This window comes from Grus americana, chromosome 1, assembly GCF_028858705.1.
Source record: "Grus americana isolate bGruAme1 chromosome 1, bGruAme1.mat, whole genome shotgun sequence".
Lineage (NCBI taxonomy): Eukaryota > Metazoa > Chordata > Aves > Gruiformes > Gruidae > Grus > Grus americana.
In genome coordinates, this window is record NC_072852.1 from 219,705,925 (window position 1) to 219,731,485 (window position 25,561).

General features: G+C 54.0%; 1 protein-coding gene across 4 annotated transcripts in view; it reads right to left on the reverse strand.

The window, feature by feature from the left end:
- Positions 1-25,561, reverse strand: part of DCHS1 (dachsous cadherin-related 1) — a 54,083-nt gene that overhangs the window by 11,215 nt on the left and 17,307 nt on the right. For 2 of the 4 annotated variants that reach the window (XM_054813863.1, XM_054813860.1), the window contains 13 exons: positions 16,352-16,540; positions 16,007-16,238; positions 14,745-14,981; positions 13,349-14,368; positions 12,954-13,141; positions 7,975-8,071; positions 7,639-7,796; positions 4,724-5,558; positions 4,176-4,415; positions 3,582-3,707; positions 3,076-3,285; positions 1,647-2,510; positions 1,043-1,156 (listed from right to left, as the gene is read on the reverse strand). In XM_054813863.1, coding sequence (XP_054669838.1) covers positions 1,043-1,156; positions 1,647-2,510; positions 3,076-3,285; positions 3,582-3,707; positions 4,176-4,415; positions 4,724-5,558; positions 7,639-7,796; positions 7,975-8,071; positions 12,954-13,141; positions 13,349-14,368; positions 14,745-14,981; positions 16,007-16,238; positions 16,352-16,390 — 4,360 coding nt within the window. In that variant the 5' untranslated portion in view covers positions 16,391-16,540. The remainder of the gene's footprint in view (positions 1-1,042; positions 1,157-1,646; positions 2,511-3,075; positions 3,286-3,581; positions 3,708-4,175; positions 4,416-4,723; positions 5,559-7,638; positions 7,797-7,974; positions 8,072-12,953; positions 13,142-13,348; positions 14,369-14,744; positions 14,982-16,006; positions 16,239-16,351; positions 16,541-25,561) is intronic. The other 2 variants (XM_054813862.1, XM_054813861.1) reach the window with 2 other exon arrangements.

The following is a 25,561-nucleotide window of genomic DNA, read 5'->3' on the forward strand; positions in this document are numbered from 1 at the left end:
GGGAAGAATTTTTTCCTTTTATCTAATCTAAATCTACTCTCTTTTAGTTTAAAGCTGTTACCCCTTGTCCTATCACTACACTCCCTGATAAAGAGTCCCTCTCCAGCTTTCTTGTAGGTCTCCTTAGGTACTGGAAGGTGCTATAAGGTCTCCCTGGAGCCTTCTCTTCTCCAGGCTGAGCAACCCCAACTCTCTTGGCCTGTCTTCATAGGAGAGGTGCTTGATTGATACTGGGAGTTGTGATATCCCAGTCTCTTCCAAACTACAGGGCAAGCATCAACCTCACAGCAAGGCACCCCTCACTCTACCCTCAGCCAGGCTTTCCCTGATGCCAAGGGATGTGTGGCCCTTCAAAGGCTGCCCTTTGAGGCATGTGGTGCAAACAATGCCAGCTTGCCCAGTGCCACTGAGCAGCACCCTGCAACCTGCCTCACTGCTATGCCTGGGTTATCAGTCACCCACAAGCACCACTGATATGTTCAGCACCTGCTGACTGCTCAGGGAACAGTCTGGTGCAGAGGGAGGGCTCCCTTAGAATTCCCAATGGACAGTGAGTGGTTCCCCATTTATTGTCTTCTTCGGGACTGCACAGAGTCAGCCATGAAACCACAGCAGTGCTGCAGTCACAGCAGCCTCATGCACACCAGAGAAAAAAGCTCGGCAGTCTAGGTGCCTGGCTCTGAGGTCCCAACATAGGATGTGTCATTTGGCTGAATTTGCCATCTAAGGCAGGGGCTGCACGCAGATTCCATCTTAGTAATGGTCCTGACCTCTGCTGACTCCTGAACTGGGCCTAGGAGATTTTGGGGAAAGGTCCAGTTATGAGGGACCAAAATTGTGCTGGGAGCTATGCTAACAGCCTCTGGACAATGACAGGTTAGTGTCCATGTCCAAACACTAACACTATTTAATATACTGGTATAGAGGTGTGGACTGTGTTCCTGTTCCTTTGCGGGGGGTGCTGAGCCTTGTGATAGCAGGCATTGGCAGAGCACAGGTGGCCTCCCACTTGCTGCTTCCCCAGGTGGTCTTGGTGCTGTACCTGAACTGGGCTGGATAAGGAACGCATTCTTCTCATTGCCACTGACGATGCTGTATGTGATGCGCCCAGAAGAGCCCCCCGTGTGCATAGCTTGGATGCTTGCCACGGCAGTGCCTGGAAGAGAGTGAAACTGTGAATGGGCAACAGAGCCTCGGGACAGGTGGCAGAGAGGGTCAGGGTGCTGTGTGGGCAGCACATGCTGTTCCTGTACCACAGGAACACAGCTCCACCTGAGGACACTGCTAGTAGAGGAAGTAAGCTCTAATGATAACTTTGGGCGAGGAACTAGGACTCGTGGGGCCTGCCCATGGCTTCGCTATGGTCTCACTGTGGCTCCTGGAGATCTCCCAGGAGCAACTGAGGCACCTGTGACGCCCTACAGTGATCTGAACACCCTGTGGCAAACCCACAAGGATTACCACCCTGAACAGCCTGGGCACCAGTCAGACCCTGCAGCCCCTTGGGTCTAGCAAAAGCATAATGGCGACCCTGCAGTGCTCCCTGGCTTGAGTTTCCCACAGTTTTGCCAGCCCAGCACCCACTTCCCCTCCTGTCCTGTCTCATTTCATCCCAGCACTTGCTGGTCACTCTGCCCAGCCGATACCTGGGGCAGCATTTTCTGGCAGGGCCACATCACTGGTGCTCCGGGGAAAGCGCAGCCCCCGGTAGGGCTCTTCCTGCAAATGGATCACCACCACACCAGTGGAGGAGAGTGCTGGTTGCCCCAGGTCTGTGGCCAGGATGAAGAGTGTCCGCTGGCGCTGGCTGAGTGAGCCCAGAGGCTGCAGCAGCTGGATATCCCCTGTGTAGGAGTTGATTGCGAAGGCAGAGTTGGGGGTGGCAAGGCGATACAGGATGGAGGCATTGGCACCTGCGTCCCTGTCCTCTGCCCGCATGGTGGCCACAACCTGCTTGAGCGGTGTGTGGCGGGACAAGTTGACAGTGAGTGGGCTGTGCAGGAAGGCAGGGGCATGGTCATTGACATCTCGCACCGTGACCGTGACTCGCACAGCTGCGCTCTTCGGCTCCCACGGTGCTGAGTCCACAGCCTTGGCCAGGAAGCTGTAACTGGGGTGGCGTTCCCGGTCCAGCGCCTGGGCACTTCTGATGCGCCCACTCTGTGGCTCAACCTGGAACATGCCAAGGGACTCGTTGCCCAGGTAGTAAGAGACCTGCCCGTTGGTGCCCTCATCAGGGTCCTCAGCCACCAGCTGCAGCACCAGGGCACCAACAGGCAGGTCCTCTGGCACCTCCACCACATAGCTGGCCTCAGCAAAACCAGGTGCGTTGTCATTTAGGTCCAACACCCGCACGTTCACTGACATAGTGGCACTGCGTGGGGGGGTGCCATGGTCTTGCACCACCACTGTGAGGCTGTAGGAAGCAACTTGTTCCCGGTCAAGGGCACGTGCAGTGGAGAGGACACCGGAGACTGGGTCTAGGCTGAAATCCTGCCCAGGGTCTCCATCTGGAAAAGAAGAGAGGGAATAACAAGACAGGATGACTATAACTGGTACAATGAAGGACCTGCCCTATGCTGCCCAGAGAGGACGGCATGAAGTCTATCCCAGTGTGGTCTGGCAGGGAAGGTAGACCGAGCTGTTCTCTGTAAGGCCTGAGTGGGATTGAACCTCCTCGGTCCAGCTCTGTCTGTGTGTAAGAACTGGCTCCAACAGCTTAGAAGCCAGTGCTGCTGCCACAGGGAGCCCCCAGATAATGCATGGCATGATAACAGCAAAGAGATCTCACTTAGAAGCCTGTAAATTCAACAGGTCAGAGCAGCCAAGAGAAGTATGGAACTAGTACAAGCCTCTGGGGAACCAGACAAGAGCCCGAGGAATGTGGAAGTGTGACCTGTCCACATCTTGGGGTGCTCTTTACTGGGGGAAGAGAAGCTAGAGAGGTGGCAGCAGCTCATGTGGTTTGGAGCAGGAGGGCCACAGGTGATGCTTCCCAGAGTCACAGGCAACTCAGGGTGAACAGCCCTTACTGACCGCCAAGAAAGAAGATACAGAGCTCCCTGTGTGCCCCACCTGCCACATGGTACTCCAAGCGCCCGTTCTCGCCTCCATCAGGATCAGTGGCCCGCAGGGTGTAGAGTGCCACGCTGCTTTGGTTCTCAGGGACCTCCACAGAGCAGGACTCACTCTCTAGGTGCGGTGCGTGGTCATTCTCATCCCCGACTGTTATCCGCACAGTTGCCTTGGAGAGGTTGGGGGGCAGGCCACCATCCTGTGCATAGACTGCAGGAACACAGCAAGAGCACTGCAGGCTACCCTGCTGACTGGGAGCTACTATCAAGGCTGTCATATGCCAATGCCCAGACAATCACAGGGGCAGCCAGACATGGGATCACTGGCATTCCTGCATGCTCAAACCACCGAACAACCCTGCCCCCCCCCAAACCCCCAACACTTCCCATGGCCTCCCCTCCCTGCAATACTGCCCTACCCCAGCAGTGGGGAGCACCCATCTGTCTCCCCTGTGCTCTGTACCCCCCCGCCAGCTGCATCCCTGTCATGCACCAGTACAGCCCTACCCATCAGCACGTGTTGCTCCTGCTCCTCACGGTCCAGGGCATGTGTGGTGACAATAAGCCCCGTCTGTGGGTGGATGGAGAATGGCCCTCCAGAGAGACCCCCATAGGACACCTGCCCATTGGCACCTGCAGGGAGGAACACAGTTTGAGGGCAGCCCAACAGCAACCCTGGGAGCCTCTCATTTGGCTCACAGCCCTGCACATCCCTCCTCGCAGGCTTCCCACCCAGGGGTTACACAGGCTGTGGGAGAGGATGATCTCACTCTCTAGCAAGTAAAGCTAGGGCAGAGACATGTGGTGGAGGAAGGTCCCAGACCAGCTCAGCTTGTGGAAGATGGGTCAAAGAACCTCCAAGGAACAAAGGCTATAGTCTTGGGGAGCAGAGGGAATCACAGTCCCTGTTCTCATTCTCAGCTTCTCCCAGAATTCAGCCCATCTCTCATCCCCAGGTCAGGTGATGATCCTTCCCTCCATGGTCAACCAGGCTCTCCAAACCAGGTGTGAGGGAGCAGAGTGCACCCAGTCCCTGGGTGGTGCATCTCCCCAAGAGCCCCTGACCAAATTAGGCAGCTCACCCTCGCCCTGCATCCTCACCCAGGTCCCGGTCTGTGGCCAGCACCTGCAGCACAGGGCTGCCAGCTGGTAAGTTCTCCATGATGTGTGCTTCATACTCAGGTTTCTCAAAAGTGGGAGCCTCATCATTGACATCCAGCACCAGCACAGACAGTAGCTGTGTGGCAGAGCGGCGTGGGAAACCGTGATCCATGGCCACCACGGTCAGGTTGTGCTGCACCACCTCCTCCCGGTTCAGGGCCCGCACAATGGAGAGTGCGCCTGCAGACATAGGGAGAGGGGCGAGCTGGGACCGCACGGCACCAGGGCTGACTGTTCCCAGGACAGAGCTATCGCAGGGCTGCAGACACTGGGGTGAGCCAGGGACAGCCAGGTCTCAAGAGAGATCATGCCAACCAGGTGCTAAGCCTGGGGCTCTCCAACACCCCACAAGTCTCCCTCCTGCAAGTTCCCCAGCCCACACCCTCCTCCTGTGCAGCATGCTGCATCCCCGTGTATCCCTGCACCATCCTCAGCCCCCGCATTCCCAGTGTCCCTGCCGCCCACCCTGCACCATCCTGGGTACTCACCAGTGGTGGGGTTAAGGTGGAAGCGGCCATCACTGTTGCCTGCTCGCAACAAGTAGCTCACACGCCCATTCTCTCCCAAATCATCATCCTGGGCCACCACATGCAGCGCCACGAACCCCGTTGGCTGGTCCTCCATGACGCTGACAGCAGCAGGTGAGAGGAACATGGGCGCGTTGTCATTTTCATCGGTCACAAATACACGGGCTGTGACAGCTGCCGAGCGGCGCTGGCTGATGTTGCGGGCCTGGTCCGTGGCCTCCACCACCAAGAGGAAGGAGGCAGCAGCCTCCCGGTCAAGGCCCTGGCGAAGGGTCAGCAGCCCTGAGCGGCTGTCAAGCTGGAAGGGAGCCCCAGGGGGCTCCTGGTGCAGCAGGGCGTAGCGCACCTGGCTATTGGGACCCACACCATCCCCATCCAGCGCCTGGAAGGTGAAGATGGATGAGCCAGCCTGGGCATTCTCGGGCACCACGATGGTGATGGGGTCTTCAGGGAAGGTGGGCGCCTGGTCATTGCAGTCTTGCACATGGATCTGTACCAGCACCAGTCGGCTGGAGGGATAGCCATGCTGCGTGTCCTCAGCACTCACCTGGAGAACGTGCCGTGCCCCAGCTTCATAGTCCAGCTCCCGGGCAGCGTAAATCTCCCCTGTCACACTGTCAACCACAAAGGTGCCATCCCCACCACCTCCTACCACTGTGTAGGTCAGTTGTCCTCGTGCAGGGGCATCTGGGGGTGCCACTGAGCCGATCACAGACCCTGGCTTGACCCCCTCGAGAGGGTGCAGGGTCAGCACAGTGGCATCAGGCCGTGGCAGCACCCGGGAGGATGGCAGCACCTGCGAGGAGAGGCAGCAGTGAGGGGCACGCACCAGGGTGCTGTGTGCCAGGAGGTCCTTTTGGGGAGCCAGTGCAGAGGGGGACATGGGGCCTGCAGAAAGCAGGTGTCAGGAGGCAAGGTCTCAGCTCTTGTGGCCTAACAGATGAATAGCAACCTGAAAAACATACTGAGAATAAGCACGGGTTTGACAGGGTGAAAGACGAGCTTCACCTGGGGAGCTAGGGTAGGTAAGGACAGACGGAGCTGCTGACTGGGCAGAGAAGGCTCAGGGGCGATATTACCAAAGTATATCAATACCTGAAGGGAGGGTGCAAAGAGAATGGAGCCAGGTGCCCAGTGGCACCCAGTGGTGCCAGTGCCAGGGCCAGAGGCTATGGGCACAAGCTGAAACACAGGAGGTTCTCTCTGAACATCAGGAAACACTTTTCACTGTGAGGCTGACTGACCACTGGCACAGGTTGCCCAGAGAGGTGGTGGAGTGTCCATCCTTGGAGGCAGTCAAAAGCCACCTGGCCATGGTCCTGGGCAACTGACTCTGGGTGGCTCTGCTTAAGCAGGGTGGCTGGACAAGACACCTCTAGAGGTGCCTTCCCACCTCAACCATTCTGTGAGTCTGTGATTGTGTTAGATGCTGCAACAGCAACAGACGCCAGCAGAAACAATTCTGCAAACCATAAGCAAGAGTAGGCAAGAAGAGAGGTAACACTCATCCAGATGAGAGGTGTAGAAAAGAAAGATAACCCAGTATGACCCAAAGATAGATAAATACTATCACTACTTTTATTAAAGATACTGAAGTTAATTTGGGGATGAGGTGCATCTCTGGATGGGAGAGAGGATGCATGAAAAGCAATCTGTGTTATCTAAAGGGAAAACGTATTGAAGAACTCAGGGCATTCATGTCAAGGAGCTGAGGAAAAAGAGAATACAGTAAAACTGTCAGCCCAGAGGGGTATCAAAACTAGCGACTGTCAAGCAAATAGCTACATTATAGGGATGCCAACAACCACTTCAGGGACAACCAGCCTGACAGCCTGGCCTTGACACTTTGAGAGCTGTAGAACAACTTTAATGACAAGAACAGTGACAGATAGGGCATAAAAAGGAAATGGTATAAAATGTATTGTGGAATGGCCAAAGGCAGATGTGCCAGGCTAACACAGTGCTTCTCTTCTCACAGGCAAAGGAAACGCAGTGTATCTAATTTGCCTGGGGTTTAGCTGGGCTCTGATGCAATAGCACATGGGACATCACTCATTAAACTGAGGAAAGGCACAGTATGACTATGACTGTGTGACAGAAAGGACTAAAAGATCGACTGGCTCAGGGAGAGTGATAAGCAGGCCCTTGCAGAGATGGCTCTTGGTGCCGACATCTACTTTTGGTAGGTGCAGGGGCAAAAGAAAGCTGAGTACATTATGAACTTGCTGACGATATTAGAGGGCACTGCTAGCACAGAGAAGCAGCAGAACATCAAACAAGGAGAGTCAAATGGCCTTGGGAACTGCAAGAACAGGGACAGGAAGATGTGAAATGGTGTACTGTGAAAGTGCCGTGACTGGGGGTAAACCAGAGTCTCTGCTGGAAAAGGAAGCTCATTACTAACAACAGAGAAAGGACTTGGCTGTCTGGCCCAATACACCAGACAGTGAGTGCCAAAGTTATACAGACATGAAGAACACCTTGCATGTCAGGAACATTGCTTTCAGTAGATGCTGGGAAGAATTAATGTCTCTGCACAGGGGACCTCTAAGGTCCTCTCTGCAACGGCATATCTAGGACAGGGTTGGCTGTCCAAGTCTGGAAAAGATGGAACTGGTTACTACTAATGCTGTTGACCTCTTTACAAATGAGAACATGGACAGTGGCAGATAGACCCATTCCTTCCCATCCCAGGTTCTCCACATAGATTTTAAGGCTGGATGAACAGCTGAGCACGGGCAGAGGGTGTCCTGGGATGAAAGCGGTGGAGGGTGAGAAGGTGGGGAGGAGGGCTGCCAAGTAGCTGGATGGTGTCCTCCAAGAGGCAAGTGAGGGGTAGATGGTGCAGGGACAAGAGGAGTTGGGGTGCTGGATACCTGAATGCGAATGATGGCTGACGTACTGCGAGGTACTGTGCCCCGGTCACTGGCTGTCACAGTGAAGATGTACTCAGCACGATCAGACCGTCGTAGAACTGTGGCAGTCCGCAACTCTCCAGTAGCCATGTGCAGTGTGAAACGCTCTGCCCAGGCTCCTGCAAAAGAAGGTGAAATGCTGCAGGGAGAGGCAGAGAGGAGGGAGGGCAGGGGCAGGTTGGGATGGAGGAGGGAGTGCTGTGTGGCAAGGCTTGGACAGTGGGCACCCATCTGACCACAAGGGTGATGGCTTCAAGGCAGACAGCAGCATCAATTAGTCAGTTCTGCAGCTCATACCTATCAGTGAGTAGATGATGGTCCCATTCTCACCCTCGTCAGGGTCCTTGGCCTGCAGGGAGGCGACTAGAAGTCCCGATGGTTTCTCTTCCAGCACCTGCAGCACAGCACAGGGAGCAGCTTAGTGGCACAGGATACCCTTCAGACTACCCCCACAAACCCTTGCGCACGGCACAGCATCTGCACCTTCCTACACCAGCCCTGCACCTTACCCAAGATACAGACCCCTCAGCAAGACCCACAGGCTGTGCCTGAGGCTGGACAACATGGAGAAGTCTGCAGCAAAGCTGGCAAAGGGAGTTTCTGCCAGCCCTCCTCCCGTTCTGCCCTGTTTAACAACCAGCTTAGCAGCATTGGGGCATGCTGCAACAGTGAGCTGCAGGGTGATGGGAGGACACTATCTCACCTGTGTTACATCCAAAACCTCTACAGCTAGGAAAATCCAGGGCTCCATGAAAGTCCTGGTTCTCTCTGCCCCAACAGATCCCTTCAGCTGCAAATGCAAAGGTGTGAGCACTGACCGGCTCAGAGGCCAGTCAACCTGGCAATGGAAGGCGATTTCCTCAGTTCCCACCAGCCAGCCCAGGGAGGTTTGCAATCTCTGGAAATGCAGCTGGCAGTCCTTCCTCAGCCTGGACATCTGGACTCTTAGGGCTTTTCCCTTCTCTCCTCTGTTCCTAGTTAGCACTGCTGACTGCCTGTTTGTAGGCACTTAAGACCACCATTTTGTGCCAGTGCAACACAGTACTATCAAGTCATTAATTACACACATGCTCAGCTAACCTCACATTCTGAGGTGAGTTACCAGCTTCCTGACAGAGACCACATATAAGAGCATTGCGTGCAAGCCCCTTTTCTGGATAGTTATGGAAATGGACACAGCCCCATTACTGCCCCTCACCACCTGTCAGTTTTCGGGAGTACTCTCAGCAAACAAGCCATGCTTGCTGGCAGACCTGTCTCTCCTCCAGCACAGGCTCCTTGCACCTACCCTCACCTCACTGGTAGAGCAGGTTCCCTACTTGGCACAGACTCTGTGGTCCCATCCACACCAGAAGACCTCAAATTCACATCCTATCAGCACATTGCACAGCACAAATCATCCTCACAGATCCATCTGTCCTAGATGATCTCTGTGTGGTACCACTTTAATGCATGTATAAAAAAGATAAGTGGAATCTGAGCAAGAATCCAAGGAAAGAGGGTGCAAGCTCCTGAGAGAAGGCAAGTGTTAATGCTGTTGCACAAGCTGCTGGCACCACGTTGGTGGCGCTCGGGAGGAGAGACCAGAGGAGCTGGACTTGTTTAGCCAGGCCAAGCAGTGATGTGACTGCACTCTGTAAACACTGGGGAGAGGGGAGGGAAATTCCAAAGAGAGAGAAGAGCTATTTAAGCAAAAACACAATATTGGCACAAGAACAAATGAGTATAAAGTGGTCAGAAATTAGTTTAGGCTGGAAATTAAGAGATGGTTTCTAACTACCAGATCAAGGAATCTGGAACAGCATTTCACAGCCATGATGGAGGCAGAAGACCTTCTAAATATAGCTTGGCTGTTTACGAAAAGGAGTGTCTGCGTGGACACCTCTGAGTGGGGTCATGCTCAGGATGCCCCTTCCAACCTCTCCTCTGTAACAGACTGGGGCCTGCCCCCCATGTTGTCCCTAATCGCCCTCAACCAGGATACAAGGGGCTCCTGCTTCGTGTGCATGGTCATGCTCCTTTTCCACAAGGAATCAAACTCCACCCAAGAAAAGCAGTGACTCAGCAGAGGAGTTAAATGAGCAGTGTCCACACAGGCTCCATGTACAAATGCCATTCCAGATGCACAGAGGAATAAACAGCAATAGAAGTGGTCTTGCCTCTGCAAAAACCTCAGTCTTAGTAAAATTGCCACCAGGCAGGCTTGTCCAGGTCTGATGTCCACCCTCCAAGAAGGTTGTTGCAAATGCCACCTTAGTCCGAAGATCAGAGACCCATCTCAACCACTGGCATAGCTCTGACAGTGGCTGGCAGTGGATATAAAGAGAAGATGCAAGAAACAGGGTACGTATGGAATAATCCTCCTGTGAAACCTTCCCAGCTTCCAGAAGTCTGTGGCTAAGTCACTTCCTGAGCCACAGATCATATTTTTGTTCAACAGCCTTTGATGGATTTTTTTTTTCTTTCCATGAATTCATCTAATTTTGAACCCATGCAACTTTTGGCAATGATTTCACAATTTAATTATGTTCTGCATGAAAAAATCCTGCCTTTGTTTATTTTAAACCTGCTGCCTGGTCATTTCTTATGAAGCTATCTAGGTCTTGTCTTGTGAAAAAAGCAACTTCTAATTTCCCCATGACTTTCTTTGTGCCATTCGCTGCACACCTCTGTTATATTCCTGCAGTTTCTTCCATGCCAAAGAATGTTCAAGTATTTTCTTTCTGCATGGAAACCATTATCTACTAGAGATCACATTAACATCCTTTTCTGAACCTTTTCTAGCACTATTGCTTATTTAGTGGAATGGAGGCAGGGCAGAGAGCGTGTGCAGAATTTGAGATGTAGGGTGACGATGTTTTCTTTCACACTCTGTTCCTTTTCTAATAAAATTCAGCATCTGATTTGCCTTTTTGACTGTGGCTGAGCCCTGAGCTGACATTTTCACAAAGCATTCATGGCAATGCCCCGATCTTCTCCCTAAAGTTAAGCAGCCAATTCAGAGCCCACCACTGTGTAAGTGAAATTCATATTGCTTTTTGCCATGTGTATCACTTTCCAGTCAGCAACAGTGAATTTCATCTCCCACCTTCCTTCTTAATTGAACAGTAAAACAAGATCCTTCTACATACAGTTCTTCACAGGGAGCCCTCACTTTTATTACTATGAATAGACCAGTAACATCAACAAACAATCACCCCTTCTGGAGGATATATGAAAATACTGAATAGCAAGGACATCAGCACCAGTCCTAGGCACCCACCAGTGACATCTCCCTTCTGTGAAAACAGATCACTTCTTCCTTCCCTTTGCTCCTCTCCCTTTTCCTAATGACCATGCCCGGGGAGTTACCACTGCAGTTCCTATGTGAACACTACCTGGTCCTGCCAGTATGTTACCAATGTGCTCAGCAAGCTCATCTCGCAATCCTATGCTGGGAGATACCCCTCTAGCTGATGCTTAAAGCAAGGTGCTGATACAGAAACCTCCCTCTGCTTTGCCTAATGAACATGATATGAATACTTCACTGAACAAGTCTGCAATAAATCACTGAGCTTTGCATTTATCATTTCAGTTTTTACTTTTCCCTCCAAGCCTTTCTTCTACACCTAAATCATGATTAACAGTGGCTTCTTCCTGTGCTTCACCCTTCTCTACCAGTGTTTCTAGCAGGAGAGCTTCAAACCAAAGTGCCCAAATACTTGTTTAGTTCAAAACTGTCATAGCATTTACCTGCCTTTAGGACTCTAAGTCTGTCTCAGCCTTGCTCTGTCTTCTGTAGGATGCATATGCTTTTGTGGTACCTTTGTATGAGAAGAGACCTCCCAAGCTCTAGCAGGACACTCCCAGCATTTCATGCTCCCAAACACTGGAATCGACTGCAGAGCCTGCTGTGCGAGCGTGTTGTGGGTGTCCCCGCACAGCACAGGCCGCTCAGCAGACTGCAGAGAGAGTATGAGCAAAGCCATTTTGCAGAGCCCGTTCAGCCACAGCCTCAGCAATGCCACGGCTGGCTGGCCCCTAGCCTGCAGGAGTGAATCAAAGACCAGAGCCTTGCTCAGAGAGAGGACAAGACTAATTTTGCCTTCCTCTGCCTCCACCAGGCCCTGAGAGATCCCTTCATCCAGGCCAAACCTTGCCAGACAGTTTTGCAAGCAGAGTGCCAGCTGGACGTGCAAGAAGGCGGCTGGGCAAGGGATGCCTGCAACCTGGAACAGGACGGGAAAAAGTAATGAACAGGGAAGGCCTGACTGGAGTTGCAGAGTGTCCCCAGGGTCCTGTGGTGATGGCCACCCAGGTGCGGCAGTGGCCTGCCAATACAGTCCTGCCTGCTCTGACCTGCCTCTGGCGTGTGGCTCAGGCAGGACCTGTGACAGAGAAAGGTTGCCATCACCATGATGTTTTAAACTCAGCACAGTGCACGTGGCTTTGAGCACACTGCCTGAAACGCAGCAACACGCAGAGCAAGCACATCCTTTCAGATGCAGGTTCACCCCACTCTGTGCAGAGGAGATGAGGACAGGGCCTCCATTGCCCACTCTGCTCTGTTGCTGCCAGCACCACTCAGCCGGCTCCAGCGAGCCCTCCCCACACATGCCACTCCACAGGGGCCGCAGCAGAGCAGACGCAGCCAGCTGGGGGTGCGGGTGGAGGGTCGGTCCTCACCCACTTCTGTTGAGCAGCACAGATGTAACTCGGTCTGCAGCACACTCAGTGCCCGGGTGACTGCTGCCACCACACAGTGCTGAGAGGGAAAGCTGGGCTGGGACCCATTGCAGATTCTCAGAAAACCCTTGTGAGTGCAAAGTCCAGCTGGGCAGTGGCTTTCTTGACCTCCCAGAAAGCTGAGTGGCTATACCACAAGTCCTCAGACCTAGAAGTTAACGGCACCCCACGCCTCCCTGTTTGCATGTGTTTTACCCCTGGCTCTGCTGGGTCAGGTTTAGGGCTCCCTTTTGCCTTCCCTCCATGCAGGCATGTGTGTAGGCATGTGAGCTTCTGCCTGCTGGTCAGTCCTATAGGTCTCAGAGCCCTCTGCAGTCCTCACCTGCTCTGTGCACAGGGATGTCTGTATTTCCCAAGCACATGCCCATCTTACCACGCCTCAATCAGATTTACCAGACTCCCCTGGCTGCTGCATGGATGCAGCTTGTGCCTGCTTATTTCCCTCCCTAAAACTCTCCTAGGTGCCCCTGCCCACTCCCTTTCCCCCTGTAGAATTACCGGCTCCCAAACCCAGAGGCAATCACACCAGGGCTCCCGCCTGCTGCCCCTACCTGCACAGGCAGCTCCTGACCATTGGCCACATGAAGGAAAGCAGGAGCGTTGTCATTCTCATCCAGCACAGTGACGTAGACGGTTCCTGTGGCACTGCGGGGTGGTGCTCCCCCATCCTGCACAATCACCAAGAGCTGGTAGCTGGACTGCTGCTCCCGGTCCAGGCTATGCTTGGTGCTGAGCTCCCCTGTGAGGGAGAAGTGGGGACACAGTTCAGCCCAGAAACCTCTTTAGAAAAGAGCCTATGCTCAAGTATGTTGCTGGGGAGCCCAGCACCACAGGGGTAGGAAGATGAATATTCTGTTGTGGCACTGGCCTGGCCCACATCACTTTTGACCTGCCCTGGGCTTTCTCCCCAGCCAGCCCCTGCCCAGGAAGCCAGGAAGTCTCTCACCTGTCTGTGTGTAGATAAGAAAGTTGGGATCGTGCTGGAGCAGGCGGTAGGTGAGCCGGCTGTTCTGCCCAGCATCCCGGTCACTTGCCATCACCCTCCCCACACTGCTACCAGGAGCCTGATTCTCAGGAACAGTGAAGAAGTAACGCTCCTCACTCAGCCGGGGGCTGTTGTCATTCTCATCAGTGATGCTGATCCGAACAGTGCTGGTGCCTGTTTTTCGGGGTTCTCCCCCTGCACCACTGCCTCCTGCCGAGGCCAGCACTGTGAGCACATACAGGTCCCGCGTCTCCCGGTCCAGTGCGCTTTTGACATACAGCCAACCGCTCTCGGGCATGATGCCAAAGCTGGCAGCATCCCCATCTGCACGCAAGTGGTAGGTAAGGGTCATGGATTCCGCGTCGTGTGCCAGGGCCCGCACTTGCAGGAAGCGGGTGGAGACAGGTACACCTTCCCGCACCTCCACGCGGTAGGTGAGTGTGTCAAAGATGGGCCCGTTGTCGTGCTCGGCTTGCACATGCACCAGCAGTGTGAATGTGGAGCTGAGCTGGGGAACACCACTGTCTCGGGCCACAATGGCCAGCCTGTAGGCTGCGCTGGCTTCATATTGCAGGGCCCCGATCAGTCGCACTGCCCCCGATGAGCGCTCCACACTGAAGGTGCCATCACCTCCTGACAACAGCTCAAAATTCACCTGACCGTTGGTGCCACTGTCACGGTCCTCGGCCTGCAAGGTGTACACTGTAGTCCCAGGTTCTGTGGCCTCTGGCAACAGAATGGAGTCGGAGGGGGCTGGGAACACTGGCACATTGTCATTCACATCTGACACAGAGATTTTCACGCGTGTGCTGCTATAGGCAGGAGGTGAACCACTTCTGGCCTGGACATCCAGAATGAGGACTGCCTGGGACTCATGATCAAGAGGCAGGCTGGTGCAGAGCTGCCCGGAGGCAGAGTCGATGGAGAAGTAGCCATGAGGATCCCCCGAGGAGATGGAATAAAAGATGTCATCAGCATGACCTGTGGACAAGGAAATGAAGACAAGAAGAATGATCTGTGTACCCGGCTCACCTCCTCAGCCCCCTACAGACAGAAGCAGGGTTGGGCAGTGCTGTCTGTGGCAGACTCTGGTCAGGAGGTGTACAGTAGCACTGTGTACATGTGCATGCATGCACAGATGCATGTGCACAAGTGTGTGTGTACACATGTGTGTAAGCACATGTGTGAGAGCATGCACTGAGTAACAATTGCACAGGTGCACATTCAGATGTGCCTGCCTCTGTGTGTGTGTGGAGCTCCCAGAACAGGGTTGCTCTGTGAGGAAGTGTGGTACTGGACCTTCAAGATGATGCAGGGACAGGGAGAGTGACTGCATACATAAGGCTCAAGCCCGTACCTGGAGGATTCTGGGCCCGGACAGTCCCCACACTGGCACCCTGCAGCATGTCCTCAGGCACCGTGAAGAAGTACTGAGCTTGCTCAAAGACAGGAGGTGAGACCGTGCCCTCCACGATGCTGATGTTCACCCGGGCATTTGGCTGTGCCTGTAGGCCCCCACCATCTTGTGCAGAGATCACCAGCTGCACCAGGGTGTTGGCTTTACCACTCAGGGACCATGAGAGGGAGATGACACCTAGGGAAGAAAGCAGTTCAGAGGGCACTATGCCTGCACCCCTGCCTGTCACCTGTCAGGCCAAACTATAAGCTTGAAAAGAAAGACCTAAGGGGGAAGCAAACAATGTGCGTCACAGGGAGGAGCTCACCATGGAAGAACTGGAGTAAAGAAGAGGAACCCTCCTGGGAAAGCCACCTCAAATCCTCCTTTCTCAACCTTAAGCCCAGCCCTGAGCTAAGCAGTGGTAAGGGCTGGGGGAAGTGAGCCAGAAAACAGGTCTTGGGAAAGGTAAAGGAGGCAATAGGGCTTCCAGTGTGGGGTGCAGGATGAGGGTCACGACACAGGAGGTGGGATCTGGGCTGTGGGGAGGCTCTTGGAGGAACTGTAGAACTGAAGGATCATCCTTGACAGGCCCTGCATTAGGACGGCTGGTAGGCCTGTCTCATTCCAGTCACATTCTGGGAACTTGGGGACCAGTGTGGAGAGACCCTGATGCCTATGCTGAGCACAGGACACCTTCCTGTCCTGCTGCAAGCCCCTGGCACCACATGCCCATGCACTCACTCCCCAGCAGGAATTGCTCTGGTTTTGGCAGAGCAGATGCAGCAATGAGAAAGGAGGGACTGGGTGCAACAGAGAGTTATAGGGAAGGAGCGTAAACTGAGCAGGGGAGAGGAGGGAACTGGGCAGGGACAAGAAACTAAGCAGGATACAGCTTGATGGGGCAAAGCAAGCAGCATGCAGGAGGAAAGGCACAGTGAGTCAGGGATGAGGAATGAGGGAGAAGAAGGAAGACAGGACAAATGAGGAACAGAGCAGGGAGCAGAAACAAGAGGTCAGAGACTGAGTCTGGGAAGGAGTTGCCAGAGGCTCAAGAAGCCGAGGCAGGTAATACGTGGCCGGGACAGGAACAGACATATTCTGGTGGCAGATTGTACTGCTGAGATGGCCAAGCAGTGACCCTCAGGCTGGCTTTTACACCTGCCTGCATCCCACTGCTCTGGTTGCTGCCTACTCTGGCTGCCCCCTGAGCTCTCTCTCACCTGTGTCCTTGTTGAGGGAGAAGAGAGGGGGTGAGTTTCCTAGGACAATGCGGTAGGTCACCTTCCCGTGCAGCCCCTCATCCTTGTCGTGGGCAGTAACACGCAGCACAGCTGTACCTGGCATGCTCTGTGTGCTGATGCTGGCAGCATAGTCCAGTGGGTAAAACACTGGCCGGTTGTCATTTATGTCCTCTAGGAAAACCTTCACGTACACCATGGAGTTCAGGCCACCCTGTGGAAGGACCAGATCAGAGATGGTGCAAAGAACAGGGGCAAGGACAACAGCATCCCCTGCACGGTGCTCAGTCAGCAGCATCGCATCCCAGTGGCCTCTCCAGCACTCACCCCATCAACAGCAGTGATGGTGAAATCATAGGCAGACATGCCCTCATCACGATCCAGCGGCTGTACAGTGCACAGCTGCCCTGTGTGCTTGTCGATGCTGAACTGCGTGGGGACAACACTGCCAATGCCAGAACCAATGGAGTAGGAAAGGGAGCCAAAAGTGCCGCTGTCTGCATCTGTGGCTGTCACCTGGATGAGGGAAGGCACTATATGAGCAGGGCCAGAATCACAAAGACCACCAGCCAGACCCAGCCCATCACCGCCACCACCTCCACAACCCAGTGCTGCCCTCCGCTCCATGGCCCACAACCACTGCACAGTCCTCAAAGGTGGCCATAGTAAAGCAGACTGACAGTTACCGCCTCAATCCTGCGATTCTTGTCCCAGACAAGCCACCACTTTTTCTGCAGCCTTTCCTGCAAGAGGACGTGGCCTCCCAGGGGTTCACTGGCTGCAGACAGTGCCCTGGGCAGTGCTGCAGGCAGCTGTGGGGCACCCCAGGATCAGCCTATGCTGATCCCGTGAGGGGACACAGAGGTGGAGGAGCACAGCCTTGCAGACTCACAAGAGCTGCACCACGCTTTCTATCTACAGTGCTGCCATGGGTCCCTGCACCACCAGAAGTGCCTTGTTTCAGGTGATGCCTCCCTTCTTGCACCCCTGGGGCAACATCCATGACCCAGGTCAACAGACTTGCCTCAGCAAAGGAAAAGGCCATATGGACAGGGAGTGCAGAAAGGCCAAGCCTCACACAGATGCCGAGGATCTAGCAGCCAAGCATCTGCATTGCACCCAGCTTGATCAGCCAGCCAGGGACAACCTGCGCTTTTGCAGCAGCTGCCCCTGGCCCTCTGCTCCTTCTTTTCTGCAAAGGCACTTAAGACAAGACGGGAAGAAAAACAGCCCCCTTTTCACCATGCAGGCTCCGTCCTGCTCTCAGAGCTCTGTGCCCAGCAGCCCTGGGCTCTGAGGATGATGACTGAGGGTGGCATTGCCCTGTGACAGCCAGGGCCCACTGGAGTCTCAGGGCACATGAATTGCATTAGCAGTTACAGACACAGCAGGAGGATTAAAACTGCTCCCTGCTTCCGAAGCCCCAGTTCCTCCTTGGGCTCCCTGCAGAGCTCAGGTCAGCAGAAAACAGCTCCTTCCTCCTGACCCCCAGCATCACTGCCCATGGCTCATCCACCAGCTGGGAGCTCTGCACAGAGAACAAAGCTAGAGGATGGAGCCAGGAGGAAGGCAGCTGGGCCAGGCCCGGGTGAAGTGGAGTTCAGGCCTCGTCAGCCACAGCTCCTCCCAGCAGCAGCGTTGGGGCCTCGGCTCCCGTGAGCGAGAAGCACAGGAACGTTGCACACGCGCCAAGGAAAGGGCCCAGCTGGGGGCTGCAAACAGCTCTTTCCTTCGGGCAGGGCCCCTAACCTGAACCACTCACTCGATCATCAGAGATGAAGGAACAAGAAGAGAGAATACAGAGAATGGCTGGGCAAGGGAAGAAAAAAATAGGTCAGGTAGAGGTGGGACCTCCCTTCCCCCAGACCATATACTCTGCACCCCAGGGAGGGGAGCCAGCAGTGATCCACAGCCTCCAGGGAGGAGAGGCAGCACCTGCAACTCACCCTCACCAGCTCCTGCCCTGCTGCCTGTGGTCTAAAGGGATGCCTGAGGGGAGAAGCTGAGAGCACACCTACGAGGAGCACCATGCTCCCTGTACAGAGTATTTGCTCCCCAGCCTTGCAGCAGCTGCCAGGAGAAGCGCCATGAAACAGGATCCCCCTTCCCTGCTCCAGCTGCAGAGCACTCAGAGCCACAGGTGCCATGACAGCAGCCCAGCTAGAAGGTAATTTGGGAAACTGGACCCACCTGCCTTCCCCCCCCCCCCCCGCCCCAGAATTCAACATCCTCCCTCCCTTCTGCCCCAGCTCCCTTTGCCGTGGAGCTGTTCATGTGAGAGCATAAATCTGATCTCACTGATATTGCTGAAACCTGTATTCAGGCTCCATGTTGGATATTATTGCTGGGGTAATAGCCCTGTACCAATACACTTGAGTTGTGCACCATGCCTGCGCTTTAGCTGGTACCACTGCAGATGGAAACACCTGGAACTGACAAGCTGCCGCAGTGATTGCAGTAGGCACTATATGGCAAATTAATAACTTCTTTCCTTCAAAATGAACTGCTTATCACTCTGAAAGTGCTCTAAAATGCATGTCAGCTGCTTTAATACACTGTACAGCAACAAGCTCTGCAGCAGAGTAAGATGTTTTCCTGAGGCTTCTCAGGCCAAGGGCTCTGATGTTTCCAGAACATCCTCACTTCCCCACCTTATCTATTCTGTGATGGTCACCATCCTAAGAAAGATACCCACAGGGGAAGCTATCTGGAAATCCATTTTTCTGCCACAGGAGCTGGGTCAGATTTTGGGAACAGGGAGAAACAGACGAGCTCTCACTATTACGCAGTACAGCACCATCTCCCTGGCTGCTCCCAGGTACCCAGAGCCATCTCCCTGCAAGATTGCCTCATGGAGCTGGCAGTCTGGCATCAGAGGCAAACCTAGCTGCAGAGTCAGGGCCAGGCACCCTCAGAACAGTTCCCCATTCACATGTATCTGGCACCCCACCTCCCCATCCTGCTGTGGGACTGTCTGTGGACCAACAGTCTTAACACAAACCCTGTCTGTACAAGCTCACACAGTGTCCAAGAGAGGTCATGTCACTGCTACACCAGCACTGGTGCAACCACTACTGGAGACTTGTGTCTGGTCCTAGTCTCACTTGGAGGGGTGGTGCTAAACTAGTGCCCAGAGAAAAGCCACAGGAACAACAAAACACCTGAAGGAGCAGCTAACTGTCAGCAAAGTGTGGGGTGGCTGGAAAGTTTGCTTAGCATCTCTTCCACTGTGTGGAGAGGGAGTGGGGCTCTGGCTGGTGCAACCCCAGCCCGAGCTTTCCTGCCCACAGGCAGGCAGTGCCTGCAAACCGCTAATACCCTGTGTGCGTTTCGTGGGATGGGGCTGGCCACCTGCCTGCAGCTCAGCAGGGCCTGACACAAGCCCCGAAAGCAGCGCAGATCCCCGCTGCAGCTGGGGTGATGCCTCCTGGGGACTTCTCTGAGAGGCAGCACAGAGGTTGATCAGCCACTAGGTATGGCAGACACCTCAGTCTAGCTGACATGAGTAGCTGGGATCCACAGCTGCAGGCTGCAGAGCACACGCAGTCTGGGATGTGGTGCACGTTTTTAGCTGTGAGGATAATTAACCACCAAAAGGGCTCATCAAGGCCTGTAGTGAATTCACCACTCCTGGAAATTTTTAAACTGAGTCTGGATATTTTTCTAGGAACTTTGCTAGAAGCTAATGCAGGACAGCCCCAGGATCTGTATTTAGCACCCACCCCAAAACTTGGATCGACAGCTGGTTTTACTGTAGCTTACTTATGAGGCTGCTAATGTTTGCCTGAGAAATAAGAGGGAAATGGGGGGACAGCCCAGGAAACACTTAATTTGGGGTTGTGCAAGGCCTGCTGCTTGAATATGTGGGAGCAGGAGTCAGAGCTTCTGAGCCTGAATGGAGCCCCTACAGCACCCTGACCTCTGACTTCTTTGAATGTCCTGCAGGGCCAAGAATGGCTGTTCCCAGGAGGAGCTATGTGAGAGGAGAAAGGAGAGAAGGAGAAGGCTGCAGCTGGGAACAAGACATGAGCTTGCAGGGTCAGCACGCAGATACGAGATGTGGATGAAGTTGTGGGGTCACCTCATCTGCACAGGACATCTGCACAAGCTCGGAGGATTGGCACAGATACACCAGGCACAATGTGCAGAGGTGAAGTGCATGCTGTGTTTCTGCCCAAGACTATGGTATGTGCAGCTGCAACCCCATGTGCCAAGAACAGAAGTGCTGACAAAGCTGAAGTACAGGGAGACTCCCCACATTGGGTGAATATGTTCTGTGCTGTGTTGTCAGACAGCAGTGATGCCAGAGCCCAGCATCCTCTCCCCATGTTGAGACTCATAGAATCTCAGACTGGTTTGTGTGGGAGGGGACCTCAAAGCCCATCCAGTTCCACCCCCCTGCCATGGGCAGGGACACCCTCCACTAGCCCCGGTTGCCCAAAGCCCCATCCAACCTGGCCTTCAACACTGCCAGGGAGCCAGGGGCAGCCACAGCTTCTCGGGGCAACCTGTGCCAGGGCCTCAGCACCCTCACAGGGAAGAATTTCTGCCTCAGATCTCATCTCCATCTCCCCTCCTGCAGCTTCAGGCCATTCCCCTTGGCCTGTCACTCCCTGCCCTTGTCACCAGCCCCTCTCCAGCTTTCTTGTAGGCCCCTTCAGGTACTGGAAGGCTGTAATAAGGTCGTACTGGGGACCCCAGAGCTGGGAGGGGGTGTCTCATGAGAGTAGAGTAGAAAGGGAGAATCACATCCCTTGACCTGCTGGTCACGCTGCCTTTGATGCAGCCCAGGACGCAGTCGGCTTTCTGGGCTGTGAGCACACATTGCCGGCTCATGTTGAGCTTCTTGTCCACCAACACCCCCAAGTCCTTCTCCACAGGGCCACTCTCAATCCATTTTCTGCCCAGCCTGTACTTGTGCCTTGGATTGCCCCAACCCATGTGCATGACCTTGCACTTGGCCTTGTTGAGCTTCAGGTGGTTCTCATGGGCCCACCTCTCAAGCCTATCCAAGTCCCTCTGGACAGCATCCCTTCCCTCCAGAGTGTCAACTGCACCACACAGCTTGGTGTCTTTGGCAAACTTGCTGAGCACTCGATCCCACTATCCACGTTGCTGACAAAGATGTTAAACAGTGCCGGTCCCAATACCGACCCCTGAGGAACACCTCTTGTCACTGGCTTAGCCACTTCGTCTGTCAGTTCCCTCAGGACCCGCAGATGCGTCTCATCAGGTCCCATGGACTTGTGCACCTTCAGGTTCCTTAGATGGTCTCAAACCTGATCTTCTCCTACAGTGGGTGGTTCTTCATTCTCCCAGTCCTTGCCTTTGCCTTCTGAGGCGTGGGCGGCATGGCTAGAGCCCCTTTTTGTTGGTAAGATCAAGGTCCAGCATGGCACCTCTCCTTGTTGCCTCCTCTATCACTTGGAGAAGGAAGTTTTCATCAGTGCATTCCAGGAACCTCCCAGATTGCTTATGCCCTGCTGTGTTGTCCCTCCAACAGATATCAGGGTGGTTGAAGTCCCCCATTAGGAACAGGGCTTGTGAACGTGAGGCTGCTCCTGTCTGTCTACAGAGGGCCTCATCTGCTCAGTCTTCCTGGTCAGGTGGCCTGTAGCAGACCCCCAGTATAGTGTCCCCTGTCTCTGCCCTCCCTTTAATCCTGACCCATAAGCTCTCAGTGGGCTCCTCATCCATCCCCAAGTGGAGGTCCATGCACTCCAGCTGGTCATTGACATAGAGAGCCACACCCCCTCCCTGTCTACCCTGCCTGCCCTTCCTAAAGAGCCTGTATCCTTCCATCTCAACACTCCAGTCACAGGAGCCATCCCATCACATCTCTGTGATGCCAATGAGATCACAGCCCTGCAGGCATGCATGTCTCTAATTCCTCTTGTTTATTCCCCGTGCTACGTGCATTTGCATAGAGGCATTTAAGTTGGGCTTGCTCTAGAGGGTGGTCCATGAGGCTGAGAGTGTCGTGACCATGGAGTTCTGACATAAAGAGTCTAGATGTTCCCATTCACAGACCCAGACAGATCAGCAGTGAGGAGGAAGCCATGGTCAATTGTTTCTATGGTTCATTACGTTCTCTGTTGAAGACCTACTTCTAATCACTGCTACTACCCCGAGTCTGATTCTGCCCTTGTAAGACTAAGGGGTGGATGTTCTCAGAAACCCTCTCTGTATTGGTATTGGTGGGTGGACCAGGAAACCCATCCCCTTCCTGGATAAACCAGCTGCACGGTCAGAGTGTTTTCTGGCCTGTAGCTTTCCTGTAGGACTCCATTCTCCAAAGGGAAATCCTTTGCCATCAGGAGATAATGGCTGCATGAATGCATCCTGCTATTGCATATGGGATGTGTTTCTGACAGCAATCAGCTCCTTGGTCTTGAAGAGAGAGGGAGGCTGAGACTCAGGGTCCTGCAGAGCATCCTGCTCGAGTTGAGGCCAGGGTTTCTGAGCAGCACAGGGCCAGTGCTCCTGCGTGTCTTTTGGCCTTGTTAAGATGTGCTTGGCTGCAAGCATGGTATTTCTCTGGAACCTGCTGCAGCTGCGCACAACACATGGAGCATTACTCTCCCTCCATGCCTTGTCCTCTCATTCCAATGTCTACAGCATGCTCCTGGAATAGGCCAGCCTTCACACAGCCTCACGTAGACCCCACTCGGACCAGGGCACCACTGGTGTCCCCCAGCACTGCACACCATGCTAGCCATAGCCAGGACCGGCCTGCAACAGGCTACTACACCTCTCCTATGTTCACACACCCCATCCCTACCTGCCTCTTGTGCCCCACACAGCTCCATCATGTCCCAGGCCACATACAGATGCTCCCATGGGCACTAGGACTGGCATCTTTCTCTTGTCACCCCCAGTGACACCTCCATCACCTCCCTGTATTGCCAGCTTCCTCCACCGCCCCTATCCAGGATATTCCCTGGCCGTCTTGGTGACCCACAGTTCTGCTGTGGCTGTGCAGAGCCAGCACCTGACCATGGGCTGGAGAGCACGGCCTGGGCTTGGGGCACTTGATCTCTCTTCATGTCTGCCTTTGCCCTTGCAGGGCAGCAAGCAAGGCAGCACAGCACGGTCTCAGCCTGGAAGGGTGTGCTGGCAATGCCCTGGTTCAGTGCCAGCTGGAGCTGGTTGCTCTCCAGCAGTGCAAGGTTCAACAAAAATGCAAAAACGTGGAATTCCTCACTTCAGGGCACGGTGATATCTAATTGTATAGATTCAGAAAGCAACTACCCGCATTCACAGAGCAACATCCACTAAAGGCTTTAAATACAAGGACAACAATGCTGGGCCAGGAAATCCCTGAGCTGAAGCTGGGACAGTGTGCCAAGGAGGCAGCAGTACCTGAGGGAAGCCTCTGGGTCAGAGACCCTGGGTCTCACAAAGAATTTCAATTTCCCGAGCCAACCAGGGATGACACAGCTGGATCTACTGTTCACTAGCGAGGGAGAACTGAGGATGTGGTAATCAGCAGTAGCCTTGGCTGTAATGACCATGAAGTAGTAGTGTTCAGGATCCTAAAGGGAATAAGGAGGGAGAGTAGCAGAGTACAGACCCTGGACTTCAAGCAAGACTTCAGCTTATACAGGGAACTGGCAGGTGGGAGGGATCCCATGGGAGACAGCTCTGAAGGCCAAGGTAGCTCAGGAAAGCTGGCAGGCCTTCAGGACAGCATACTCCAGGCACAAGAACAGTTCATCCCAGTACTCAGGAAAACAAGGAGATGTATCAGCTGATGGCTTTTGCTAAGCAAGGACCTTAGGACTAAGCTGCAATGCAAAAAAGGCAGCATATGGGAGGTGGACACAGAGGCAAGATACAAAGGAAGAATTTATAGACGTTGCCCAGGCATGTAGGGATGGTGTCAGGAAAGTTCAAGTGGGCTTCAGATTTGCAAGGAAAACAGAGGGTGCTAAGAAGAGCCTCTACCACTACATTGGTAATAAAAGGCTGAATAAGGGCCCATTTTTGATTGTGGTGGGTAATTTAGTGATAGCAGACACAGGTAAGACTGAGACACTTAATGACTCCTTTACCTCAGTCTTCACCAACAAGGTCTCCCAGGCCTCCATGCTTTTTGAAAATGTTCAGAGAGTGACCAGACTGAGTCAGTATTTCTTCAGTGAACTTGATCCATACAAATCCATGGGACCCAACTGGCTGCATCAATGGATGCTGACAGAAATGGACTTGCAGGGCTGCTCCTTCAAATGCGGTGGACATCAGGAGGGAACTCTTACCACTGGAGGAAAGCAAATATTGCACCTCACCTTCAAAATAGATCTGAGGATCTGCACTCTTGTCAGCCACACTTTGGTCCCTGGGAGAATCATGGAGCGAGTCCTCTTGGAGCATGTTTTTCGCCACATGGAGGAGCCTGGGAGGGGAACAGCCAGCATGGATTGACTGTCCTGTTCGCTTTCTGTGATGCAATGATGGGATCTGTGGTTGAAGGGATGACAGCTGTGGATGACAATTGCCTTGACTTTAAGAAGGATTTTGACACCTTCTCCCATGTTTCTCATATCCAAGACAGGATGTTATAATTTGGAGGGCTGGACAACTTGGTAGGTAAAAAACAGTTTGGGTTGGGCTCAGAGGGTGGTAGTTTATGAGCTGTGCTCTGCCTGGAGGCAGGTGACAAGTGGAGTACCACAGGGACCATCCCGGGGACCTCTCCTGCTTGACATCTTCAGCAAGGACCCAGTGCAGGCACAGAGTGCACACTTGTCAAGGTTACGAATGACACCAGCCTGGGGAGGGGGAAGCAGCTGACATGCTCGAGGGCAGAGTTGCACCCTGAGGGCCTCGGGATGAATGGGTCAACAGGAATCGCATGACACTCAGCAAGGACAAATGCCAAGTCCTGCTCTGGGAAGCAAGCACCTTTGCAACAGCACAGGCCAGGACTGCCAGGCTGGGGAAGCAGCTCCGGGGAAAATGTCCTGGGGGTCTGGGTGGGCAGCGAGCAGGACGTGAGCCACAGTGCATCTGGCAGCAAGGAGAGCCCAGCAGCACCCTGGCCTGTGTGAACAGGGACACAGCCAGGAAGTCGAAGGCAGCTTATCAAGGAAATGGAGCCAGGCTCTTCACAGTGGTGCACCACAGGAGAACAAGAGACCGCAGGCATCAGTTGAAATGAGAACTTCAGGCTGGATACTGGGGAAAGCTTTTTCCCCGTGAGGACTGTCTAGTATTGGAGTAGGTTGCCGAGAGAGGTTGTGCAGCCTCCATCCTTGGAGGTTTTCGAGATGCTACTGGACGAGGCTGTGAGCAGCCTGGTCTGACCCCACAGCTGCCCACACTTCGAGTAGAGGGTGGACCAGAGACCTCCCAAAGTCTTTCCAATCTGAACTACTCTGTGACTCAGTGATCCAGCTGTTGTACCATTTTACACTAGCAAAGCAGCTTACTCTGCTATATAGAACTTTGCTCTACTGTCCTAGTGCTGCTCTTTGGCTCCTTGTCCAGCACTCAGGGTAGCCCTGTGCCATACCGCCCTGACTCACAACTGTTGCA